The sequence below is a fragment of the Ptychodera flava genome, chromosome 14 (genome assembly GCF_041260155.1).
Source record: "Ptychodera flava strain L36383 chromosome 14, AS_Pfla_20210202, whole genome shotgun sequence".
NCBI lineage: Eukaryota > Metazoa > Hemichordata > Enteropneusta > Ptychoderidae > Ptychodera > Ptychodera flava.
The window spans coordinates 32,326,971-32,346,130 of NC_091941.1; the positions used below are offsets into that span (position 1 = coordinate 32,326,971).

Below are 19,160 nucleotides of genomic sequence, written 5' to 3' on the forward strand. Positions count from 1 at the left end.
TCTGCAAAGTTCAACGCATCATTCTGCACGTCCGCACTATTTGCAACCGCCATTCCATCTTACACTGCCACCCACCTATCGCGACAGTCAAATGTGATGGTGTCTTTATTGCTCTTCAACACAGTAATGTTACCTTTCAATAAGCACACTGACATAACGCTCTCACTCACACTCCCTCATGGTCTGAAATGCTGGGTATCATCTGGTTTGTTATGGACAGAAAATTTCAATTTCAATAATAACTTTACTTTCAAAAAGTTTTTTTTTTCTGTTGAGTATTTTATCAAATGAACTTAACTTGTTAAAGTCTAATGATAGAGGCATAAATTTGTTTTCAAGACAATTACAACATGGTCATAAATCAAACACAGAGTCCTTATCACGGTGTAATCACACACAAAATATTAGACTGCATGTAAACATGAACCAAAAGTATATGTTCAAAGTAAAAGAGTGAAAAAGGCATAAATAAGATCTACAGATGTGTCTGTTTTCTAAATTTAGTCCTGGAAAGCTTATTTTTCTCCACATTTGGAACATGTACTGTACATGTATATTTAATACAAACTTTTCAAGGTTTATACTAATCTGGTACAGTTGTTGATTCAAGATGCTCTAAGGTCTACAACTGTGTTAAGTTCTTATACACAACATCAATTATCAAACAAGGTGTCAACAGACATCACTACTGCAGTTTGAAATACTAGCTTTGCACAACGTTTGGATAATTGATAAAACATAGACTGGCCCTCATCAATTTTTCTGTTGTTTTTTTTCATAGCAACTGTATCGCGGCTAGTTGAAAGACCAGTTGCAAATAGACGACAAATCATCACGGTGGCCGTTGTATTGTTTGTTGTTCAGTTTCTATGAAAAGAAACTGTAAAGAAAGCCAATAAAAAGTCAAACAACATTTGAATTGACCTGTGAAGGCTGAGCCTAGCTTTTTTGTATTGCTAGCAAAAAAAATACACACCTAATAAAACGAACTACATGGCTTGCCTAATGATCTCATAAAACTCTTCCAATGGTTACAATAGAAATACAAGGCTAGCAAAACGTTAGAGTTGGAGATCATTAATAAGGCCAAAGTAATTAAATTCTTTGTTTTGCGTCCACTCAAAATGGGAAAAGGTACGCGTCTAAGCGGCTGAAAAACACACACAAGAAAAGTAACACAATGTAATTTGATTGCAGCAAATAAAAAATTGTAACAAAATTTTTAGTTTAGAAAAGCTAAGCAGGTATGTTCTAAAATTTCCTATTCAAATACACTGTGTGTGTTTTTCATGAAAACCTTAAAAACCTAAGCGGGTGGGGACGCAAAACAAAGAATTTAATTACTTTGGCCTAATAGTACAAATGTATGTGTTTGGGAGTCATTTCAGAGGGAGGGCAAACACTGACTGGAACATCTATCAACAAAGAAACCTGTGACTGCGTGTAGTTGTGCACGTAGCACTCATATATATCAGCCAGGATGAGATTAGAGTTATGGAAATTCCGACCCAATCATGACCCAAGAGCGTCTTCACAAAGAGGAATCGTAAAAGTGACCTACATGTAGATGACTGACCAGAGTAGTTGAACAGATACAATGCTTGCAAAGAAGCAATATTGCAGAGCAGCAATGGAAGGCCGTAAATTTCATGTCTTTGATGACAAAACTCCCCCATCCTGCCCTTTGTGTTTGTCCAAGCTGCACCATAATTTGCAAAAATGTTGGAAACTGAGAGACTTCACTTCACAGATGATGTTGTTCTTCTGATCAGTGTCAGCATAAAGACACTTGCCGGCACTGGCTGATGTCATGGCAATGATAGCATTAATCTCAGTGAAACCATACATATGCTTTTGTGCGTATTTTTGTCATTTTTTGATGTATTACCCTTTGAATAAATTAACTCCTGATTAATGTCAAGGAGTGCCTAGATGGATTTTTGAAATTACAAATTTCCAGCCACCCTTTCATATATCCATGTAAATCCTAGCCTAGATCCTATTCATCGCTTACGGCCTCTGTGCCTCCGCGGGAGTGGGGTTGGAGGCACGGAGGTCGTAAGCGACGAATAGGATCTAGGCTATGTAAATCCCTGAACTGAAACACCAACACCCCCCTCTTACATGTTGTTCCAAGCACGATCATATCTCCTATCTCCAGTTTCTCAGGGAGACATGAAACATAAGCAAGGTCTTCCTGTACTATACCAACAGATGCTGATGTTATTGATACCATGGTAGAGAAAGTCTGCCCTCAAGGATACATGTATCTATGCCCACTCAGTCCCTGTCAACCACTTTCAAATTGAAAAATTTAGTAGCATAATACTGGTACAAGCATTTATTCCAGGTATTAAATTTAGCAGGGTCTCACCACTGCCTATTGTGCAGTATTCCCTTTGTCTATTGCATTGTTTACACAACAAGAAACCTATTATTATTGCTTGTAAACTTCTAATCATAAAGATGACATCATCTACACAGCACTCGCTGACTCAGGATAAGTTCTCATGAAGTCTGGTTCTGATATTGTGTAAACTTTGGCAACAATCCCGATCACATCACGATACAACATTTCAAGTATTCTCACAACGGCAAGCACTTTGCTATTGTATTTATCACTTTCTGGAATGTTTCAATCATTGTAACTTTTAATTTAAAACAATATGTTTACTTTGTCAACTTTCCTTGAATACACCCTTTGTATTAGTCTAGGGTATGCGAGGCACATTTCTTTCAAAGGCATCAACACTAGTGTTTGCAGAAAAGTACATGATATCATAGTAACCCAGCCTACGTGTGTACAGGGAGTAAATCTCTAACCTGATAGATGTAATTCATAACCATCTTGACATCCAACCTTAAATACCATTGCCTGACATTTCTGTACATTGCTAACACGTCCATACCCCACACATTCCGTAATCATACTTAAGTATGCCTGCTGGGCCTGACAGACGTCACCATTGACAGATAGATCATACATGTATCCACATCACCTTTGCCATACTTTGTTGAAGTTATAACAAACAATAACAACAATACAGTGAGTGATGAGAGATGTCACAATTTCACACCTGTAAAAATACATAGAATTGACAGCCTGACAACTGACCATGTCCTGCATTCTCTCCTTTAACACTCTGACTGACGACCACTACTCTTTCTTATTTATCCATTTTTTTCAGTGTCTTGTATCTGTAACGTACAAACTTAAAGACAGGTATCGACCAAGCCATGTACTGGCAGGACAATGTGGAATATCAGAAATAATTTTTTTTTGGCAGCAATAAACTTTAAACAAGAAATGTGTATATTACTATGAAACTTTGTTCAGAAAGAAAGTGTGTTTAATTTGAGTAGATAGGAGTGATTGTGCTTAAAGTATGATCCCCGTTCAAAACATTTTCTAGCAAAACACCATCAGGAGTTTGGCTGATTTGCATAAAATTTACATAGGGTCATGTGACAGAGAATAGTCCTCTGAATGCAGAATCTTCTTTTGTTATCACAACTGTTGAAACGTACTAGAGATAAGAATGACAATGAACTTCACTCTGATCAGACAAGGTATTTGCATCAAGATAGATAACAAACTCCTGATAATCAATTTTCTCATTATTTTCTTTTTTTTCACAATGTCTTTCTTTTCCGCAGTGAGATGTCCATTCAAGGAAGAGAATGAGGAAAAAATGGAATATATTCTAATTCCTTCAAAGCAAAGATTTTGTACATGTGTTTAATATGCTTGATAGAAAACTCAAAAAGAATTGTCCGCTGTTCAATGTCTTTCTAATTGCAATTATCAACAAAATTTACCGAGTAGGAAAACTTGATAGATAATTATTAAAAGCATTTGCTGATTCTAGTTTTTGTCAGAGTAAAACCTTTCATAGATAAAACACTACTCTTCAAAGAAATTCCGCTGCAAACAGCTGGTCTGTTATAGCTTTCAAGTTTCAAATTTGCATCCAAGACTGCTCACTCTGTCTGTTATCGCAATGGAATTCTACCAAGCCTTATTTATTTCAAACTTTTTAAAAATACAATGTACTTCAAAAAGCTGATACTTTCCAAAACACAAAAGGATACATTTATACATTTGGAAAAACTGAAGAATGTTTGTAAAAAGTTCATAGTATCAAGAATTTGACGTCATATCAACCCTGTATCTCTCCAATTTGAAGTCCTTGACACAATTACAAACCACTTTCAAGGAAAATAACGTAGTCTGCAAACCTACAACCACGTCAACACAACTTTCAACTGCAAAAAAACTTCCAAGTTGTCTCTAACCACTTTATTAGATGGCTGTAATAGGTTCACTGAACTTTTGTCTACAAGCTTGTTAATGCGTCATCATGAACTTGCCATTATAATAAACTATTCATATCCCATTATCGCATACTTCTTCCTGCCACCTGGGGACCCTGTCGACATTCATTAATACTTTAGTCATCTTCAACGTCATATGACGGTGATTGTACTGTGGATCCTCACCAGTACTTTTTTATGATGAAATTTGATCAGCGTCAATGTTGAGTGATAAGTAAAAGTACTGGCTATTCCCCTTGACCCATATGTTCCTATTACATTCTAATCGGCGAAATAAAGCCATGAATATGTATTTACAACAATGAATACTCTGTTTTGGACCAGTTATGTTTACACCACAACCGTGGAAACTGTTTAGAAAAGGAAAGACCAATAACTGTTGAGATCTTTGCAATACACTGCGTTTTATCTTGCTACTATGGAAGTGTGTTCACTTTCTTTTGTTCAAGGTCAATTGAGGATTAAGTCGCACTGTCATGGAATTCATACATCACCACCATGCACACACATGGAATTACAATGGCTCCATTCTGCAAATTCCCCTCAACAATTGAGTAAACAACCTAAAATAAACACCTCATTCGATGTTGACATACTCAAAAAAAACACCGAATTCATTGTCATTATTCAAATTTCAAAAAACTTGCACAAAGTCCCATGGTTCTCCCTGACAAATTTCATCTCAAGTAGATTTACCAGAGTTCAGCAATGACAGTGCATTCAATTCTGTTCTCTCATGACATACATTTCATAGTCTTGTATCACTGCTCATGACTGTGGAAGTAATTCAATGTCAATTTCTCAGTATCTGGTTGTCAAAGCAATGAGGTTACTCTAACTTTTTATAATGTAATGTCTGATGATTCTATTTATGTAATTTTGCAGGATGGTATACAAGTCATGTTTGAAGGATAGAGAGTGTAACTACAAGGGGATAAGCTACAGAAAATACATCTACATATCTAGTGATGCCAAAATTCACTAAATTCAATATTTTCTCAACAAATATAGAACATCTTTAACAACTTCAACCTGGCTATTACACATGTAACAATCAGTTTGAATGTAAAAAATCCACTATCTTTCCATTAAGATGTTACGTTTCATATTTGAGAAATTCCGATTGAACATAAGAAGATATATTTTGACCTCTCTTTTTCTCCAATTCTCTGACATGCTATAAAGATTCTCACCCCATGTTCTTTGAGTTTACAATGCAAAGAATGGTTCTGAGGTAGAACGCTGACATAAATGTTCTCTACCAATACCGATAAAAAGTTTCAACAATAGAAGACATTAACTAACACACAGAAGGGGCAGCAGTTTGTGACCCAGTGGCGTATAACAGTCCATTAGGTACTTGACACTGGAATTTAAGTATGCCAACAGTCAGTACACTGGCCGTTGAAAGCGTACTGCACCTACCAGGGCTACTAGTAGCACAGCTGTGTTATTCAAATAAGTATGCGAAAACACATATGTGTAACTTATTCATACTTTGCAGATTAGGATATTTTCTAATATGTACACGCCGTACTTGGCAAGACTTCATTCTGAACTAAGACTACATGTCAGTGATTCATGAACAAAGTGTACTTCATGTGTTTTCTTGCAAAAGGCATAAAATGCAAACTCACACACCACTGGTTTCCTTGCAATACTTATACCTGTATGAGATAAGGTCTAATGGATTGAGTACTGTATATACGACAACAAACACATCCACCACAACATTGTTCAATGAAAAATTCTTTTCCATCGATACCACAAAAATTAAACCCAAATAGATATTAAAAGTACTGTACTCAAAAACAAAGAGGTGAAATCCATATACTGTATTTTATGGTTTGAGGTCATGCTTAAGAGATATACTATCAAATCCCAGGTACCATCCCAGGATTCAGTGAAGATCAATTTTGTGACCCAGTGGTCTAGATTCAGATCAATTAATATTTACTTTAATTTCTTGAATCTAATTTGCCATCACAATATATATCAATCGTTTTCTGATGCAAAGCAAGTGAATTCCCAGCCATAGTTCCTCTTTCTCTGACAAATTAATGCCCTGTGATCTCTTATCAAAACAAAATGAACTTTGAATGGAATGAAAACATTTCATCACCCAGCCCACGTTCAGCTATTACATTTTAGCTCTAAAGTTCATTTGATCGTTATAGAATAAATTCTTTGTGGTTGCCATGTCCAACCCTGTTACTAATGACAGTGGCAATAAGAAATGGTAAAACTTCATTGGCAAAGATGTTTGGAAGGGAGCAATAAAGAAAAAAGCAACTACTAAATGTATTGCTGTTGGTAGGCAAATAGATATACCACAGACAGTGACCTTAAATGACCCTAGGTCACTGATGTAGCAATTTTCTTTTCGGCACTCAATTGATGGTAGAGAATACACATAACACCATATACATCTTCAGATGACATCAACAAGCATACTAGCATTGCTGGAACCGCTCATCTCAATCATAACATTTTGATTTTATACAGAAATGTTGGTGGGGAACAAAAATGTCAGTTTATCCAGGGGAATTTAGGCAAATGTGGTGGGGGTTGGAGAAAAGTTTGCCTGACATGAAGACATAACTTGTTAAACAATACCGAGTCCAGTTTTGTATTTGAACACACATACCATCTTTCATCAAATTACCTACAAAATTTAATACCACTATGCATACAAAATATGTCTGTAGTTGTCCAGGTAACAGTATCTTCACAGGATTGAATTTCCTGTCAACAGATGTCATCCTTGAAGCAACATATTGATTATTAAAACAATTCTGCCTGCACACAATGTGTGTATATGCACATATGGATTTATCACAATAGCTACGAAATGGAGCATATCTTCCCATACCAAAATCATGACAGAAATCCCCTGTATTGCACAATATGCCTGTGTCAAAACGCTGGCTGTGATAGCGATGAAAAAATCAAAAAGGCATTTAAAGACAGATACAGCTCACTATTGTAAAAAATCCTGAAGTTTAGGGACAGCGAAAGTTGCAATTTCTCAGGGTTTTTACACTATATGATACAGAAAAAGTCCTTTAATTGCAACTCCTTTACTTCCAGGAAAATTCATCTTCAAATAAATTTAATTATTCAACTGAACTTTCTACAGAAGATGAGAATGTTAACCAATGCTGTAACTCCTCTCACAGCTGACAGCTGTGTTGATCAGAGGCAAAGAATCAAAAATCGATTGTATGGCAACTCCCTGGTTAGATACTGAAAATACATCATAATTGAAATTTGTACAATGATCCATTGACTTCACCTTACATCACTTCACATGGTTCAGACACACTCATCTCTGTCTGTTTTTTCAAAAAATCTGGGCTGCCATGTTTTGTTATGACTCTACAAAAGGTAGGGTTTCACCTGGATGAAAAGAGCACTGTCATGATAACAAATTTGTTGAGATCAATAATATTTTACTAATTAGCCTCGCTGCGATTCAAGTGTCTTTGCGGGACCAAAGTTGGACCCTCTGTATGAGTGCAAATACGAAGCCAAAACAATTTCTGTATTATGCATGGATAAAAAGCACCTTTTAAATTTTGGTCCGCGAAAAACTTTTTACCAGTATTGTTTTGCTAAATATGAGAAATTAAGTAAACAGCAACTGAGATGATATTGTATTGCCAGCTATCATATGAATAAACCTGACACTTTTACAGCAGAGCAGACCCGCCCTTTATACTGTACAGAGTATCACATATGTCATTTTCTCATCGCACCAAACAGGATATGAAATGAGTCTATTTTAGTCCTGTAAAATTATTGCAATGAAGTATAGATTACATGTTTCAATGGTTTTTAGTAATCAGTAGCTTATGGGAGGTCTTTCGCCATGTTTTTTTTTTCAACTGGGTTGGAAAGTTAATATTGACATTCTGACGCTGAGAAAACAACATGCAACAACTATTCAAGGCAGGGCAACGTTATGCGAGATCATTTACTAGAGCTTACAGAACTCACCGGGAAATGCATCATCATTTTTACATGTAATAAAAAAAAAGAAAAAAGTCTCACCTTCGTCCTTCCTCTGATAGCATAAGGTTTAAGGCGTCTTTCACAATGCATCATTAACGTGTCGATGTTTGAAATCAAATACGCTATTGTTTTTGTGCCTGGCTCTGTGCCGTCTACCCATGTAATTTTGTCGCCTCGCACGCCCTGGGCGGAACCGTCGCCCCTTGTGCTCACTAGCTGCCCGTCTTGGAAGCTCCCACGGTGGTGGAGGTCTTTAACTTCTTTTAAAATGTTATCCCCAACTTTATCACCTAAGAATTTGTCAACGACGCATATCCCGTGCTTTGCCATGCAATCTACTATGTAGTCACACAACTCAGACAGATTCTGGTTGACATCTTTGGAAGAGAGTTTTTCGCTGCTATCACCGCCCAATACTGGTGGCGTACGACTGTAACCCATGTTGTTCAAAGATGTGTTGTCAACAATGGGGGTGAGGTTGTATGATGGGGATCGATGGAAACCTGTTTCGTTAGAACCGTAGATATTGCTAAAGTCTGCTGGCTGTACTTGTTGCGTTTGAGGCAGCTGCTGAGGTTGAAATTGTTGATTGTTGCTAAATGGTCTGTCGGGCGCGGGCTGGCAGTCTACTCCTACGGCCGTGTTGTACTCGGTAGGGTAACCTTCCCTTCCATCTGTCGGTCCGATGCTGAATGTGCTCTTCGGTCCACACGCCTTTTTATGTGTCTTCCAGTGTGACTGTTGGTGTTCTCGACAACAATACCATGTATTCCTGCACCGGGAACACAGTTTTAAATCTTCCATCGCCCCACAAAGTTCACAACAACTTGAGGTCACACGTGCGTCACGTAAACCCTCGGCCATATTGACTGCAATTCAAGGACACTGAACATGTTAATGCATACATAGTTAATGGCTTCCTGATAAAAGAAAAGTAGGGCACGTCAAAATTGGGATTTTTTTCCCATCTACAACGATCAAAATAACTTAAAAGTGTAATTATACATATAAAGATTATTTACAAATAATTTTCTTGACAAAGACAGCCAAAACAAGTCAATATTGTTGGATTGACATCTTCGATATGGTGAGCTAAGAATGCTCAACTTGTCTCTGCCACACAAAGCATAACAAGGAACATGAGCAAGCAAACTGACTGTAAACAGTGCCAACAACAAACCGAATTGATCGGAACGGTGAAAATAATGCTGAAGGCACGTACTCTAGGTCTTCATACAAAGGAAATTCTAGATTCTTTCATGAATATTGGTAAGAATCGATCCAAAACCAAAGAAGAAAGTATCTCCAACGGTTGGATGCTGAAATGTTCGGCAATGAATGGAAACAATGTTACGTGCAGACTCGACGTCCGCATCCAGTAGAGGTCGTGACCTACTATGTTTAATATGCAAATACCTATTGCATCGACTGATGAATCATGCATATATGAAGCGTGCAGCCACGCTAAACATCACGTATTGTAGTGCACGAGTGGGATGTATGTTTTTGGATGCATGGACCCTGGAAAATGCTAAGGCATGGATTTTTAATGACGCTAGGCCTACTTCTTTTTCGAGAAAAATAGGCCTATAGGCCTATCTGTCCAGAAAAAAAGTAGGTTATAGGCCTACTTGCCTCGTAAGGCGTATGTGAGCTACATGTAAATGTACATAGAGTATGTCTGTCACTATTTCTTGATTGTTTTTGTTGTTTTTCTTATTATCTATTATTGTATATGAATAAACGTGTAGGCCTATATGCAAAAGACATATTCATTAAAAAAATTTATCTCACGGTGAGTTGCGTTGCATGCAGCCAGAGGGGCTGTAGGCATAGACAACAGTCGCATGTGTTCTAAATTATTGCTCTGCGCCTAGGCGCACCAACATAGACGTGTGTAGATAAGCAAGAAAAGGACAAATTTGTTCTTTTCTTATGTATCTACACACGTCTATGATGCGCCTACGTGCAGAACAATATTTAGAAGACAGGCGACTGTGGCATAGACCCAGACCTACATCATTTGAACATTTTGGTCACCTAGGGTACTACGAGTACTCTGACATGAAATTCATTACTTTTATTTTTTGCCTTTTCCAACAAACTTTATCAGTCAGTAATACGGAGTCGAATGACATCATTTTTTTCCATTTGTTTTGTTTTTGTTATTTTCTGCCACAAGCCGCAGGCGTGGCCTACATGTCAGTGAAAACACAGTTTTCTTTGTCTGTGGTGAAAACGAACAGGCCATAGGCAGGCCTACAACTAAGCTTATAACAGACTCCAACCTCACCTAGATGTAAAAATTCGGTTCGTGTGAGATGTGCCTTGGGACAAGTTGGTCATTGAGGTGTGTTCCCGATGGGTTTGTGCCCCAAGGCAAGTCATGGTCATTTCCGCATTGTAATCTGTATCCTGCATACCCCACGATGAAGCGATATTTTAGAGATACCGAACACGCGCTAAAGCTTAAGCTTATTTTGCGATAAACTCCTGACACAGCACGGAGCTTTACAAACAACTGGTGTTGTGTTTCTGTCTACACGTCGCTATCCTTAGGTGGTTTCCAAGGCAACCCTAGATGACAGGTTTCATTATGTATGTTAAGCGCCATTATTACAAAATTATTTTTCAATTTTGGAGAATTCCTGATCAGCGACAACGAGTCTGTGATAAGCTGCCCACACTGAATTATTTATAAATATCTTTAAACTAACGTCGAATTTCCCCTCGGAGAGCAGAGGATAACCCGTATTCTGCCCCATGACATCTACCTCAGTCGCTACCTCGTTCAATGTTGTCAAACTTTTAGTCCATGATAAAACATTCATGTTCTATCAAAAACTACTTAAATTTCGAGTTATGTTTCTTCAGTTTTTAAGCGTTGACAATCCTCGGACAACCGGAGCTCTCTTTCACATTTGGTGCTGCTGCGATGCAACAGTAGATGATCCTTTATAATCGATAGAAGATTAGTAAACTTATTTTTCGAAGTAGAATCCTCTTTATCTTCGACGTGTATAGTTGTAAATGATGTATGGGTTGTATCTCTTCCAAGGTCACGGTGAAGACAATCGTCAGCGTCTGTCACGTCACCGTACCTGGACCACCCAAATGGGTCAGTCACGGCTGACGGTTGAGGTCAAGTGGCATAAGGTAGAAAGCGCCTTCGAAAATGAAAGACTCCAACTTTTGCCCGAACTTAATTTCTTCAAGCAAACTTTAAACCACCCTCTTTCAAAATCAATAATAAAAATCGGGGATCATAGTGCAAATTTGGTACTAGAGAAACAAATTACCAAGCATTTTTCGATATATGAAATTCAAAATGACCGCCATCCCTTTTCAATCTCTATTGGGCAAAATAAAATTCTTGATTTTTACAAAACTAAGCCGGTGAAAAATTCATTTACTCTATAAGCTTTAGTTGGACAAAAACAATATTATAAAAGTCTGAGACTCCGAACATCTGTCTCGAGCCGTGTTCTACCTTTATAGTAACTTGACGATGCATGGATTCATGCAGAAAGTTAAAACTTGTGAAAAACATGGCAGAATTCCTTCAACGTTGAGGTGTGCCCTTGCAGCGACATTGCACGTACTTCGGATCAGTGCCAGAGTGTGTTTGTGTAACGGGCCTCATTTGAGAGTTTCAAGGCCATTTTCCGGGATAGAGCTCTAACTTTGCAGTTGGGAACAATGGTCGCATGGCTATATTTAGTAGTGAAAGCAACACTTTTCTGTTCCTTCTGAGTACCTCTTTGTTTGTGTTCGGGGTCAAATTTCTAGCTCCCGAAAGAAGCAAAATAGAGAAGGCCAATCTAGGGTTTCCCACTCCATATAAAATCTTATATTTTTACGGGACGTTGTATTTAAAAACCACAAAACTATTCCAAGCTGCGTTTTACTTTGCACTCTACACAGTTGAAAAAACATTTGAATAATAAATGTAATGATAGCGATAGTATTTCGTCCTCCTCGATGTTGGTTGTAATACAAAGTCAGTTGAACTTCTATGTCTCACTGATGAAATGAAGTGTTTGAAATCTTCGCTTCAGTCGAAAAATGAAAAACACTCAGAAAAATACCGTAATCACCACCTCGGGTAAGTTTCAAGGAAATCATTTTATTTTAAAACAGTTTATCGACGAGCGCCGTGCCCTGAATATAGAGGAATGATTCGGAGAGAGAGAGAGAGAGAGAGAGAGAGAGAGAGAGAGAGAGAGAGAGAGAGAGAGAGAGAGAAGAAGAGAGAGAGAGAGAGAGAGAGACAGACAGACAGACAGACAGACAGACAGACTACTGTCACGATTGGTAACGAGTTCCAGGTGACCTTTCTTGGCATGTCTTTCATTTTCGTGGTCACCTGCATATTTAAAGACCAATATTTTTTCCCGCTCATTATGGTTGCAACGATTTTAGACAACACGGCCGAGGAAGCCCCCGTACGGCTGTTACCACAGTCAACGAAATTCTTCACGGGCGTTTTAATCACCTTGACACGGTCTTAATACAAACATAACTGTATACGTGCCGAATTGATGGGAGGGTGGAGTCTAAAAATGCTTGACTGAATAGAGAGCCTTGGAGGAACAGTACAATATTGAAAGTATATCAAAGCTTTACTGTCCTGTCGGCCGAGCTTCTGAGCGAATTCACTGCAGTAACAAAAGAAAACGGAATGCTGCACATTTGTAAAGTATTACACAATTTACTTTTTCATTATTGCAACTGTTGTCTCGATTTAGATTTCTTTCAATGTTCTGTAGCTACGTGCATTTGTGTACGTAACCCACAAGCGTGCAATACGATAAGCGATCAACGCTGCGTACTTTATGTGTTTATGTCAGTGACATGTAGTCTTGTACGCAGAGTATAACTTGATGTACAGTCATGAGGTATTTCGTTAATATGCAGAGGGAACAAGCCGACTAGTTGTAAAATAGTCCATCTCGGCGAGTGGAAAACTCGGCTTCGGTCAAGACAGACTAACTAGAGCTGGGATCAGTAATTTATTATGAACCCTAAGATATCTACAACAGGAAAACTCTTGTTCTTATCTGAAGCATTTTAAAACTGCCCTTCCCTCATGGTAGTCCTCGAGCTACAAGATATGATGAGAGCAGACACAGGGAAAGACAGATTAGTCGTCATTCTCACGAATATATCGGACAGCGAAGAAGGTAAAAGAATGCAAAGCGTAAGTAAACGCAAAAGCAAGACGCAAGATTAACATATAGAAACAACTCGGGAACAAAGCGTACATATTTGCTGGTCGACTTTGCAACCAGCTGACGTCGCCAACTTACTTTACCTGTACATTTTTACCAAAATTATACGACTTATAATTAAGATTAATGTATAGTAGGGCGACTTGCATTAGTCCCCTGTTCGTTATCGATGGGTATATCACGCAGATGCATCATGATATTGGAGCAATCAAGACTGTCCTACAGAAAGGTTATTTTAGTTCATGGCAACGGAAGTACGTGCGCCGCCATTGGTGAGACAACTTCCATCTCCTAGGGTCTGTGTGGTATATATATTGTGTGTGTGTTCTCAGGGAGTTTCCAAACTGTACAACATACTGTAATGTTTGAAAAGGGAACTCAGACAACCGCACGTATGACATGACAGTGTTACCTTGTATCACACATATTATTTTATAGGAGCATTGCATGATGGAATAAATTTTCAAACATAGTCCTGACTGAAATGAAAGAACATAAGAGCGTGATATGAATCCCTGTTTTTGAATCACACCAGTAATTAAAGTTTGTTCAGATTCACTTGCTGTGACTGTTCACAACCATTAAAAACGTCTTAAAATTAATGATAATCAGTACCGGTCGTGTGAGAGTGTAACAGACAAGGTGTCAAAATGACAGAGTGCCGGTAGACGGGAATAGCTGCTGAATAATAAATCTGACTTGATGGGGAGACAGGAAGAGAAGTGGGCGTTCGTTGTAAAGCTGGTTGACTGGGATTTCAATCCCCCTGTGTGCCTACGTGCCGTCTTCGAGGTGCCCTGTCGTTGACCTCAGTGAAGATTATCTCACCCATAGATGACTGATTTCACCTCCATGGTCGGATTTTATTCATCGGTTTTGAAAAATGTAATAATACACTTTGAATTAATGTTTGCCTCGTTATCACACTTCAGCTTTTCGAATTTTGCAAGCCCCGTCTTTAATAATTTCTCGGTGATTAGTTTTCCCCCAAAGAGTGTCCAAAACTCTTTGTTGCTCACTTCAGCTATGTTCAACTCCAAATGAACATTGATAGCAAAGACGATTTCCGAATCTGTCCGTTGTTGCTGTTTTGAAATCAAACACACCGTGACATGTAAAAAGTTAAACGAATCACTCGATGTAAATTATACATTGACATCATCTACGTAGGGCAGTTAATCTGGCCACAATCGTTACTTCTTCGTTGTTACAAACAAATTGTGTACCATAATAATCACGGCAACCCAATTACCCAGACCATGCAGACTGGAGATCTTTTGGTCAGCTGAAGTGTACCGAGCAAAATAAAGAAAATTCGGACTTACACAGTAATGGTGTTACGACAAACCAACGAGCATACCGGATGACGTTAGCAAGCCTCAGAAAACGATGGTCACCGGCAGGAAAGTGGAGGTGTTAATTTTGGCGTAAAAACCTGGGTGGTTTTTTATAATGTTATCTATACTGTTGTGGTTGAATGTTTATATAAACAACAAGCCACACTTATTGAAACTGAAGTGATGCGGGTACTATAATCATGTTAATTGTGCGCTTGTCGCTCTCTCGTTGATGTATAATATCTACAGTAAACAAATTGCTGAGTAGTTTGGGAAGTTGGGACATTCAAGAGTTGTATAACGACTTAAGGTTAAGTACTACGAATTACGTCAAAATTAGGTTGTGGTGTCATTTGCTTGAAACTTTGCACAAATATTCTTTGAAGTTGTGCCAGTGCAAAAATAAAATAAAAAATGGGGGTCACCACGCTCGTTTCCATGGAAACGGACGTTAAAATGGCGTCGTTAGAAATAAATAAAAATGATATAATTGGGCAATTATAAAACGCTTAGCAAATGAGTTAATTTAAATAAATACCAAGACTTAAGATCCATATCTATCGAATGTATAGTTTTCATGATGTTTGTAAAGAAATTTTAACATAAGTATCGATTACAAAATGACGATATCGAAATAATATCACTACATAATTTTCGAACTTTCTTCCTGTCGCTTTGAATGGTGTCATTTTGACCAAACTTGGCGAATAAAATCCTGACACAATACCATTTAGTTTACACTTTTAATAAAAGGGTGTCACCACGCTACTTTTTACAATATCTCCAGGTGAATGGGTAATATGCGCCATGTAAATGGGAGAGAAATGTTAATTTTGCGCTCACATTGAATAAAAACCAGCTTCCTAGGGGGTCAAAATATGACAAGGTTAAAGGTCACATGTATTTCTAACAGACTGGGTCAAAAAATTAGGTAAAAGCGCAATTTCAACAATGACAGGTGATGTTAAATACATGCGCTACAAAATAACCCATTTGCGGCAGGCTGGAGTTAAATCTGCGCAGAAACGTTCTAAAGCGTGTGCGCGTCCGAATTCGTCGCCCTTTACCTTAAGTAAACTAAATCACGAAAGAACAGGTTATCAGTAAAACTTTTATGCAATTGAAGTCACCTCCAGTAGTGCATGCGCTGCAGGCATGCACCAAGTCAGCCTGTACCTTGTATTCGGGTTTTGCATTCGGCCAAAATCCACACTTTTCAGTCAGAGTTTTTGTGGTGAAAAATGTAAACACCTGAGAGTAATATATTTCTTTTCCAAATGATGAGTAGAGCGGTAAAACCACTTCAAGTAATAGTTCGAATGTGCAACACAACAAGTTAGATCTCATTCTATTATCGCATCGTCTCATTACATGTACTATACATGATAATTGACAAAATGTGCTATGAAAGAATAACTGTAGTCGGTGTCTTGACTGAATGCAACACTGGCGGAGTAACCTGTTGATAGTGACGTCACTGTCATCTGGAGAAGCGAGATAGTCAGAATCTCCATAAATGAATATTTAGGGTGTATGTAAAGTAAAGTAAACTCTATCGAAATCGTATCCCAGTTGGGATCTTGATCATAAAGTAAACAAAGGTTTTACAAAATCAACAGCGAAAGAGTATATATATATATATATATATATATATATATATATATATATATATATATATATATATATATATATATAGACAGTTTGGGACAGAAGGAGTGCACTTCAGACAATTGCTCTATATACAACACACTTTTATGTTCTAGGAAATTTCTATAAACGCCTGGCCTGCATGTAACCCTTGCGATGACGCGTAAAACAGATTTACTATGGACACTTGTTCACTGCATCAGTCAGGCATTGAGACTGCGATTTTACTTGGTCCATCGCTGCTGCCCATCGCTGCTGCCCATTGACAGCTGTGGTACCGATCACAGCTGTCAAATCTCGGATTATCGGCAAGACGACATTTCCAGTGTCAGTTCGCGAACTCAAACGAAGGTATTACGAGTGTATACACCGAGTCACACCGAAACTGTTTGTTTTATCGTGAAATGATAAAAATGTCAACAGGTGCACGAAATGAGCTTCCGATGGAACACAAAGCAATGCCGACAGCCTAGATAAGATATCTGTAAACCGTGAACGACCAAAATATACTACTTGACGTCATCCATGGTCTGTATTCGAGGGTTATACCTCAGAACGCCGATGCAGGTTACACATCGTTAGGTCACAATGTTTAAAGATATTAAACAAATTGCAGTGTTAATTCGCTTTTCTATCCCATTTACCTTGAACAAATCCATACTTTATTTAACCCGCAGCGTTCTTCAAATTATATAAAGATACGTAGTTCTGTATGCTTGCTGTCGTTGGAACACAAGCGTCAACAGGTAAATGGAATTTGGAATTTATATCTGCGCGAAAACTGTCCATGATTATCTTATTTCTAATACATGTCATTAGAAGCTGACCGAATTTTAAAGATAATCCAGTCGATTAGTCAGTAATCGACTTCGTCCACGTACCGGGACTGAACATGCACCGTCACATACACCGTAACACGTATACCCTTAACATACGCCGGGAGCTGCTGAACAAAACTGCATAGTAAGCGTACTTCAATGCTCGACCGATGCGAACAGCCAATGAATTCGAACTCACACAAGTTTAGTGAGTGGGTGCACAAACCGAAAAACGCTGTCAAAGATCGAGATCAACTTTCACTGAACCAATAAAAAAGAAGGTAATGGCCGCTAAAACAAAGTTCGCAACATCAACAATTACTGGATGGTAATAGGGCCTAACGCTCTCGACAATAAACAATTTTTTTACAGAGAAAAACGTGGTGAGTATTTAGTCATTCTTCTTTCCCTTCTTCTATGTTTCATCTGTCGGTTTGATTCCTGTATTATAAACGACAAAGGTGTACAACAGCTTATTTGCGGAGGCAACACGTCCATAGACTTCAGAATTCAAGGACAGTGACCGAGTCAACATGAAGTATGAAAGTATAACGCTCAAACTATACACCCAATAGTCTTTCTTTAAAATAAACATTGAGAAAACGATAAAAGGTTAGTGCAATTACATTCCTCGAGCCATAAACATTGCCATAGCTGTGCAGTACTAAAATGTTCGTTGATACGTCTCCTTTCATCATTTTGAACGAATGACAACAGGTGTTCCCATAACAACGCACATGCTGTATTTGATACTGTGCTGCTGAGCGTACACCATCGTAAGTACTGTTGACATTAATAGTATCCTAACTGGTGTTTCACTTAATTGCATCGTCGTAAACCTCCTTACAGTGACAAATACATGCATGTTTTTGCAAAGGTACAGAAATAAAGCTCTGGCTGGTTAAAATGCCTCATAAAAGCTGCAGGCTCTACCTTACGTTGTTTTTTTGTTCCATTTATTTTGTTCTCGTTGTGTGACAAACTTTCCTTTTCTACAAAATGACTGAGCATGCCCGATTCTCATCTTGTTCACTCTACCTGCATGAGCAGTGTCCAACATTGTTGCTTACAACTTCTAGTCCGGACTAGAATGTATTTATTAACAACTTGGAAATCATTGCCTTTAGACCATTCATCGTGTTAGTAGGGCTAACACTGTGTATTTACGATATATTTTATAATACTAGTAATATATTTTATAGGCGGAAGGTTAACATTATTTGTTTGAACGGAAATAAAGTTTAATCAACAGGTACAACTGTTTTTTCAGTCTTTAACTAATGTCGTATTCTTGTCTCTGTTTCAATGAGTATGTGGGGATGAGCGTCGAGCAAACGACATTTGTAGAAGTTCGTTCAGATTTCCCGTTTGGTGTGACCACATTTAGTTTCTCCATCAACTTTTTGTGACAACATCGTGAAAAAAGCCTGTTCATCAAGCCTAACATAAGAATTGTATTTCACGCTAACTAATTAAAACGAAACCAACTTACTCGGAAAACCCTCTAAGGCCGCGTTCAAAAAAAGTGGTGGGGGGGGCTGGAGGAATTCAGGGGGGATTCGAAAATTTTTGGGGTAGTCGAGGGGGGGACTTGAAAGTTTTGTTTCTGCCTATAGGGGGGGGGGACCTGAAAATATTGTGACTCCCAACATTTTGATGTCGTCCAATGGTTCTAATGTTAGTAATAATTAAACAAAATCTAGAACCGTTTTGTCATATTTTATGTCTTTAATTTCGAAAAAGTCTAAAAATGTATGAATGCCATTAAATTTTCGTAG

At 38.1% G+C, this 19,160-nt stretch overlaps 1 protein-coding gene across 1 annotated transcript in view; it reads right to left on the reverse strand.

The window, feature by feature from the left end:
• The window catches only part of LOC139150202 (egl nine homolog 1-like), a 227,996-nt gene that overhangs the window by 128,396 nt on the left and 80,440 nt on the right, over nucleotides 1–19,160 (reverse strand). Inside the window, 1 exon segment of the mRNA XM_070722421.1 lies at nucleotides 8,389–9,218. Coding sequence (XP_070578522.1) covers nucleotides 8,389–9,218 — 830 coding nt within the window.